The sequence below is a fragment of the Glandiceps talaboti genome, chromosome 6, assembly GCF_964340395.1.
Source record: "Glandiceps talaboti chromosome 6, keGlaTala1.1, whole genome shotgun sequence".
Lineage (NCBI taxonomy): Eukaryota > Metazoa > Hemichordata > Enteropneusta > Spengelidae > Glandiceps > Glandiceps talaboti.
The window spans coordinates 5,716,180-5,725,474 of record NC_135554.1 but is presented as its reverse complement, the minus strand read 5'-3'; the positions used below and the strand labels follow the sequence as shown (position 1 = coordinate 5,725,474).

The 9,295-nt window shown below is 37.9% G+C and overlaps 1 protein-coding gene across 1 annotated transcript in view; it reads left to right on the top strand.

Moving 5' to 3' along the window:
• LOC144436502 (uncharacterized) overlaps positions 1-8,421 on the top strand; it is a 17,210-nt gene extending 8,789 nt beyond the window's left edge. Inside the window, exons 5-10 of the mRNA XM_078125307.1 lie at positions 1,704-1,805; positions 2,339-2,446; positions 2,680-2,795; positions 3,361-4,515; positions 4,827-5,103; positions 5,553-8,421. Coding sequence (XP_077981433.1) covers positions 1,704-1,805; positions 2,339-2,446; positions 2,680-2,795; positions 3,361-4,515; positions 4,827-5,103; positions 5,553-5,936 — 2,142 coding nt within the window. The 3' untranslated portion in view covers positions 5,937-8,421. The remainder of the gene's footprint in view (positions 1-1,703; positions 1,806-2,338; positions 2,447-2,679; positions 2,796-3,360; positions 4,516-4,826; positions 5,104-5,552) is intronic.
• The last annotated feature ends 874 nt before the right edge of the window (positions 8,422-9,295 follow it).

Genomic DNA, 9,295 nt, shown 5'->3' with positions numbered 1-9,295 from the left:
TGACCAGCATTTTTTTCTGACCTTACATATATATAATTGTGTATGCTAAAATATGTATTATGTAAATTACAAGCAAATTTATGTAAATTAGCATTTTTCTAAATTTTAAATGCATGATTGCACCAACACAAAGTTCTGTCCCCCTCGGCAATTTGGTCAGGCTACGGCCCTGCACTGCACTTCAAGCTTAATGTGAAGGTTTAGAAAACTGTGAGTAATACTCATCTGATCACTGTACAGTGTATTGAATACAATTCTAAATTTGCTGTCCCCATCATGAAGTCACAAATGCCTGACACTATAGGTTTAAATATGTATGGTTTTGGAACTGAAAGCATATTGATTACATCTAAGCATTCCACAACATTCTGAATTTCTTTGCACTTTCATGAAGTCACAAATGTCTTACATTTACATGTGTATTGGTAATGCATTTGGTGTAGGAAAGTGAAAGCTATATTTTTCAGACCTAAGTGTGCATAAAATCCTTAGTTTGCTAGCACTTCATGACTACCACAAATGTCTGACATTAGATAGTTATTGTGTTATGAGTATAAATAGATATTTGAATACACTATGTAGGTGATGTGATGTCCTTAGATACTCCCAACAAATGTCCCCACTACAGTTTTTCACAAATCACGCATGTGAATGTGTGTTTACTCTGTGTCTGTGTTTCTGTGTATGTATCAGTGAATGACAGTTAAAACCACCACATCAAATGCCTTGGTATTAAGTGATGACTACTTATGGTGTCTAGTTGGGAAATAAACAAGATTATACCACATGTGTATGATTACATGTATAGTCAAAATGTTTTATTTTGTTTTGTTTTCTAAAAAACTTCCTCTACAACTACTAAGTTGTTTGGGCTGAAATAGTAACATAATAGTAGTACCAAAAGAAATATTACAGTTGTGCTACAGTAACAAAAAAATTTGTACTCTTTTTAGTTATTGTAGGGGGCAGGATATTGTGCACTTTTTTTTTCTTTTTTTTTTGGGGGGGGGGGGCCATGAAATTTTTATACTTTTGAAAGGGGGGGCTGTGAAATTTTGGTCACAGTGGATGGGGGGGCCAGGAAAAAAACCAAGTCAGAGATAATTTCTCCCCAGGCCCCCCCCCCCCTGCCGTAAATTCTGTCCGGTCCCTAACAGAGAGGACTGATTTGGGCTGAACGACACGAAGTATCTTACAGTCGAGATCTATTGGTTGGATAAAGACTTTGCTGAGAAATTCTGAATCTATTAGATCAATCAATCAATCAATCAATCAATCAATTAGTTATCCAATCGAGCAATTAATTAATCAATAGATTGACCAATCAGTGAATAGATACGAATTGATAAAGGATTAGTGGTATACATTTATCGCTGACTGCAAACGATTTCAGTTTTCTGAGGGTTGATCTAATAGACTGATGGAATAATAAAATTGTATATCGTGAGATCTAGAATTTGAAGGTCTCCACAAATTACAATCATTCAAGTTCAAGTCACAAAGCAAAAATTTTAAGCAAAATAGAAACATTGAAAACAATGGTACTAGCTGATCGAGTGTGTTATTCTTTATCAGATGATCCCAAGTAAAGTCCTCGTCATACTTTCGAGTTTGTCAATTAGAAACTCTTTCCTGATATAGTTGACAAGTTTTGATGTCTCCTTTTTTTCTGATTCGTGTTTTGTGTTTCTTGAACTCCACAGCTACAGAAATTACTTCGCAGTGTCTCCACGTCAGGACAGGGAAGTCAGCTACGAACTTTTGATCCGAAGTCTGCAATCTTTGTTTGTAACAAATGGGATCAAGTAAGAATGAATATCTTCATTCAATGAGAGAGAGAGAGAGAGAGAGAGAGAGAGAGAGAGAGAGAGAGAGAGAGAGAGAGAGAGAGAGAGAGAGAGAGAGAGAGAGAGAGAGAGAGAGAGGGAGAGAGGGGGAGAGAGAGAGAGGGGGGAGGGAGGGAGAAAGAGAGGGGGAGAGAGAATAAAATCTCGATCTACAGTTATCATTATAATCACCATTCGAAATAACAAACTCATCAACGGTTTAAAATGCCATTTTTAACAGAAAATTACAATAAAAAGCAAAAATGGAGAGAGAAAAAAGGTACTTTAACTTTCCAAGTCACGATATGACAACGACAACTCGGAAAGGGTATTACATAATAATTATGTCGTCACAAAGACCGGCCATGCATCTAATAAAAACTGATTCAGTTTCAGTTGTAAATTGTGTCTATTATACAACAAGATCTGTAATATTGAGCGTAATCGCAACCACATTTTTTTGTTAGGCCTAAGAATATAATTTCGTTATCGATGTATTTTCCTTTCTTTAGGTACCGGACAATGAAGAAGATTTAGTGAAAGCCGATACATTAACAAAACTACGTTCATGTTGGGATGGTTTAGAAGATAACCAAGTATTCTATGTGTCATCGTCAAAGGTATTACCCTAAAATATGATCCCTTCTAGATCTGGCACGCACTACTGTGTCAAACGTTAGTCATTGAACTTTCCAAGGTGACCAGAGATGGCGCTGTTCAAATGTTAACGTTGGGCATGTTACAAGATACACTGTACTCAAACTTCTAACTGCTGTACATACACATTCTCAATACGTCAAGTTCAACACCTTGTATTTTAAAATTGTATTTTTATTTTTGTTTACACCTACAGACTGAGGGATCTTTACGAGCTGTTGGTTTTCCGACTGGTGATTTTGATAAATTATTGGATGGTATACAGAGACTTCTTCCTATCAGCTTAAAATACAAACTTCAGTGTTTCTTTGAGTAAGTCAACACATTTTCACCGTAAATGTCAGTAGATTACTTTTGTTTTGTTTTATAGCCATAAAGTGTTGTTCTGCTGACAAGACTGTCTGACATGGCTCTGTATGTCTGGTCTCCGAATCTCTGTCAGTTTGTTCGTTTCAGTATGGTGATTTCTGTGTATGAAAAGAAAAATCCAACATCAGCAAATAGCCAATCCCCATGACCAAACCGTTACCAATACTAGAAAGCATAGAATATTGAAGTCAATAACTTTTAATAATTTCTAAAATTGTCAAATGTTGGCCTTCTTGTTGTGTATTCGATCCTTAGTTTCGTGAAATGTTACAGTTGTTGTGGTTGTTGTTGTTGTTGTTGTTGGTGGTGGTGGTGGTGGTGGTGGTGGTGGTGCTGGTGGTGCTGGTGGTGGTGGTGGTGCTGCTGCTGCTGCTGCTGCTGCTGCTGCTGGTAGTGAAAGTTCGCTGAGAAGCACTAAAGCTATGGTCACATGGTATCGGAACATAACCATGCATATCCAGATCACCACAACACTTCTAAATCTTATTTTCTATTTTTTTGTCCGTAGTTGGCTAATTCATCTGATGTCCCGATCAGCTCTTCAACTTCGTACCAAGTTATACAACGCAAATCTATCGGCTGATGATATGGCTGTAAGATACAAGTACGTTCAGGAACGGTTAGTGAAATGTAGCGGTGACGCCGAGACCATCTTTTCAGAACTGGAGGAAAATCTCCACCAGAAGAAGAAAGAAATTGTTGACTCTCTGCGTAAGTATCTTCTGGAGGATTGTATGGATGCTATCACGCACTGGACGGAGACCGATGCTATTGATTCCAAATCAATTGACGGTATCGAGAAGCACTCCAGAACAACCATTTTGAAGAGGATCGAGGGACTGATCTACGAATGGGACGGAGACAACCAGTGGTTCAGGAACACGCGACAAGAATTGCAAGAAAACTTCAGTGTCAAGTTCGGGCTACTTGAAGACTATTTGTCGGAGGTTGAAGATGCCATGGCTGTCGGTAGAGGTTTTGAACTTAAACCTTTCGGCGATAAGGAGCAGTTACCACATTCGAAATCAATGGCTACTTCGACTAAAATTGCAATAGGTGCAAGTGCGCCAATTCTGGTTCCATTGGCTCTCGTCGCAAGTGTTGTGTTGGTGCCCGCTGCCGGTTTTTACGCTATCCACAGGAGAGTGTCGTCGAAGCGGAAAATCGACGATTATCGAAAGAACAAAGTAAAATACCTCCAGGAAACTGCACGAAGCGTATTGCAAAGTTTCTGCGAGGATGACAACTTGGAAACTATCGTGCACGACCAATTTGATGACATCGATGAAAGTTTCCAAAAACTACGAGAACTGGTTCCGAAGATTATCAACGCTGACCGACACCTGATGGAGAGTGTTAGTCGTGACCGAGATATGGCATCGAACTCGAAATCGGAATACACAAAAATGTATCGCCAGTGTTTCAAATTAATGTCTAGGTTGAATCTGTTCAGCTTAGAGAATGTCCGTACGTATGATTTCACGTACGAAGATATAGAGGACTGGGACCCCACTAACGCTATAGCTAGTGGTAGTTTTGCTGACGTGTACCACGCCACCCTACGACAAGGGGACCAGAGCCAACAGATAGCACTGAAACTTTTGAGAGAAACTGTCACGCCAGATTTAGCTACAGATTTTATTACTGAGGAAGACGCTCTGAGGTATGTATGGATGCAGACAGACAGACAGACGGACGGACGGACGGACGGACGGACGGACAGACGGACAGACAGACAGACAGACAGACAGACAGACAGGCATACATGCATGCATGCATACATACATACATACATACATACATACATACATACATACATACATACATGACGGACAGACAGACAGACAGACAGACAGACATACATACATACATACATACATACATACATACATACATACATACATACATACATACATACATACATACATACATACATATGATGACAAGTTTGCATGTATCTGTTTTTTATTTCAGGAAATTAAAGAGTCCCTATATCGTCAAGTATTATGGCTCAGCGTTGCGATTCAAACCTCGTGAACAACTCGCTATGGCTTTCGAACTGTGTGTTGGATTGAAGGACTTTATCTTCAACTTTAAAGAGAGAATTCCAGCGAAGCACTTTCCTGACACAAAGGAGAGACGAATAGCTGCAAACTTCATCAAAGATATGGCCAAGCAGTTAACAGCCGCCATAGAGTTCATCCACAGTAAAGGTTACATACACAGAGATATGAAAATTGATAACGTGTTGGTGAGTACTTAGTCTGTAAAATACGCCATGTTGTGCAGCTAAGTGAAAGTTATGGGTGATACTAAGGGGCTGCACAACAAGGCGTACATTACAGCCATGAGCCGAGTCAGTATTGTAGTACGCCACCTACGTTAAAAAGCGCTTAGATTTGCAATTAACGTTTTGCCATGGTGATATTTGGACACAAGTAACGGAAAATGTATTTTTTTTAAAAACATGAAAACATTTCGACATTGACATCTCGTTGTATACAGACCTAGGCACTAAGATATCACAAAGAACAGAGATAGTATCTCTATAGTTTGCTGTAGCGTGTATAATATTCTATTACGAGTGGGTCAAGTCCCTGGAGTTCCCCGGTCCGGGTTTTTTTTCGGTCTTTTCATTTTGTAGCGTGATTCATTTTCATTGGAAAAGTGTTTAAATTGTGTACATCGTTTACTTGATAGGTGGACGAACACGCCAGGGTGAAACTGGCAGACCTTGGTTTAACAAAACGTGAACAGGACGTCATTAACACTTTCGTGGGCTCAGTGTACTACATGCCACCGGAGATGTTAACAGCCAAGAAATACAACAACAAAGCTGACATCTATTCCCTGGGTTTGATTTTCTGGGAGATGTGGTACGGCGAATATGCCTATGATGACGAGGATAGCAGTATGTTTGAATTCATCACTAAAATTAAAGACGGCTACAGACCAGATCTGAAGAAGACCCACGAACCGTCGGAGAAGTGGAAAGATTTGATGGAAAAATGTTGGGTGGCGGATCCAGAAGCTCGACCAACGGCAACGGAATGTCTTCAACTCTTAGATAATATTACAGTCTGAACGCACTGATGTGTTAGTTCCGAACTGTACTGTTATAGGAAACTGGTCTACTCAATAATTTGGGGAGCCCATCAACTCAGAAAGATCAACGAGGGGCGATCTGAACAGCCTACAGGTGTAAGATCGGTCGGTTCACATCGTTGATCTTAACTCACTATGCGTCATATAGACATATCATATACAAATCACCATATGCAAATCACAATATACAATTCTTTTGAGAATGAACCGATACAAGTAATATCCCGCCATCATTTAACTGAAAGGTCACCGAGTCATATGCTGACCTAATGATGTTCAGTGAACGAACAGGGTAACAGCTGTGGTCGAAATCTTGATCAAGTTTTCGGAAACTTCTAGCTGTATCTTTCATAATTGTATAATAATAGTTATATAGGCAAGAAAGTAATCTAATCTAAGACTTTCATAGTAATGATAATGGACTCATAGTAGACTTAGTTTTGATTTGTACCCGATATATAACACAGTCTTGTCGATTAACTGTATAGCACTAGAGAATATTTGATATGGGGTTTAAAAAATGGTTGTATTATTTAAGTTTACTGGAAGGGCAGACAGACAGACAGACAGACAGACAGACAGACAGACAGACAGACAGACAGACAGACAGACAGACAGACAGGAAAACAGGACATACATTAAGACAGACAAGCAGGAAGTTGGATAGGCGGACAACTTGTTTTGGTTGTCTGTGAGCTAACAGACTCCAAGGTGCCGTACTAATTTCTCATATGCTGTTCATGTCACCCTTTCTAAATCACTTCTTCACTTATGTAAAACTTCTTGGGCCGACATAGACATTTATTCGGAGGGAAGCGAACAAAATGAAAGATTAAGAATAGAGAAGCAACAAACAGTCATGATTGTGTGTCGTCGCTTTTGGCTACACCTTGCCGAATTTACTTGATGGAGAACGTTTATCCTAAAATCACACTAACAATGACATTGTATGATGAAAACAAATTCGAGTCAGCTGGCCTGATTGTATATCACGTGAAACAATAGAAGGGAGCCATTGGTTTGAATCACAAAATTATTTATGGCATGTTGGACAAGCCAATCATATCAGTCGATAAATCATTGACAAGTATTCAGTTGTTGTACAGAAGACCTCAAACCTCAACATTACAAGATATTTTCGACATGTATTGGTATTACACAACACAAACAATTCGGCACACTTTCGTGTCTTTCTGCTAATTTTTCGTTTCGAAATTTTTCCAAAGTCTTCATCAGTATAGTACATATCCATCATTGCACGTCACTTGAAAATCTAATCAGGATGAAGATACTGGAGTTACGTTGTGGTCTATAGAAACTATCACTTATCAGAAAACTTCAGAGCAATCGATCACGTGCCAGCGTTCCACTAAAAATTGTCCCAGTGTGTAAAGCTCCGGCATAAGAATTGCAGTATGAACGGAAATTTTAAGGCAATTTCATATTTTTTGATAATGTATGTTGTCGATCATCCAAGTAGGAAGTTAATAACGACGAGGTGGTTACAATCTATCTTCCACTAAAATACATCTCAATTTATGACAGTGGTTAATCACCAAGTCATTACAATCTATCCTGTTGGACTTGCTGTTGTTTTGAATGACAACTATACAGTTTAACGTCCTAGTCATGGACGTTTCTTCAGACCACCTGATGATCTAGTGACAACTACATATGCTCAAATTTCTTTCTCATCCGAAATCTCACATTTAGGTATTTTTTTAAACTTGTGACTAACCATACAATACGTAGCAAGGCATTGATTTATTACCCTTGACTTAGTAAACCAGATGTACAAAACTGCATGACGTCGTCAGCAAATATTCATTGGTGAAGTCTATATCACAATGTATACTAATAGTTAAATTAATAACTACACAGTATATATTGCAATGTATGAAATTTGGGCGTTCAATGTCTTTATTTTCAAGAACATTTTTCAATCAATCTTTTATTTCCCCGTAGAGTTTAACACCGTGACGGTATTTGATGACCATATTGGATTCTAAAATGACTAAATTTTAATGTCACTATGATTTTACTTCTTTTCAAAAATTGCGTACATTGACCCCTAATTATTTTATTGATTTAACTGAGTAAAGGTTTGAGATATCTTGAACAAACAGTTTAAAGCATTTCCTTCCGTAGAGCATTGTACTTTCATTAAGATTAAAAAGCAACCAAATCTCCAAGATTTCCACTTCTATAAATGTTCCGAATTACAACGACATACAGTGTGTTGATATTAGTCTAATCAGTGCAGGTTATAGCTTTAGGGCGGTATTTTACATAATCATCATGAACTTGCAGTCTATTTAACAAGTTTGTTCAGAAGGCCGACATTCGTCATGGCATTAAGACTAATCGAGACTATAGGTATTTTACTTTGTAATATGTGAAAATCAGATGACGAGGCAAATGATTATATGTTATGTTGTTTTCTCTCCATGTTTGGAGATGTTAATAAAGTGGTTTACTAATTTACAGAATATAATCAACTGATGTATGTCTGTCAGTCTGTCTGTCTGTCTGTCTGTCTGTCTGTCTGTCTGTCTGTCTGGATGTATGCATGTATGTATGTATGTATGTATGGATGTATGCATGTGTATGTATGTATGTGTGTGTGTATGTATGTATGGATGGATGGATGGATGGATGCATGTGTGTGTGTGTGTGTGTATATATATATATGTATATATATATATGTATATATATATATATATATATATATATATATATATATATATATACATGAATGCATGTGTATACTTCCATATCGAAAGTATGAGTAGAGTATGTAGCTCCTATAGACCGATAATTCACTGTTCATCACCGTAGTTCACGACCTTTATTGACCTTTCTTTATTGAGCTTATACTGTGTCGTCAAACCTTTTTTCGAGGTGATAGTCGATTTATATGATAAACATTGGATGTTTTCAAAATTCCGCTTTCGATTATCGCAAAATTCTGCTCCTGAATTGTCAAGCAAAGCTATAGCTCCAACTATTAGTCAATAACTGTCATTAGGATGTTTACCGAATTGTGGAATGTATTGATTTGAATGTCATGTGACGTCTTTACATTATTGATTGCATCTAGAGATGATCGATTCCATTGAAACAGTTAGTTGCTGGAAATGTCATACTGTTAAAAAAAACACATCGTTGTGCATATATAATAACCCTGAAATCAAGATAGTTTAAACACTGTAATTCCCCAAATATGTAAAAATGTAAGATGATGGAAGTCATCAGAAATGGCACCCTAAAGTGAGTACAATTAAAACCAAACAGTACTCGCAAAGGTATTTTTTGGTAGCTCTTATGTCAAAGACAGT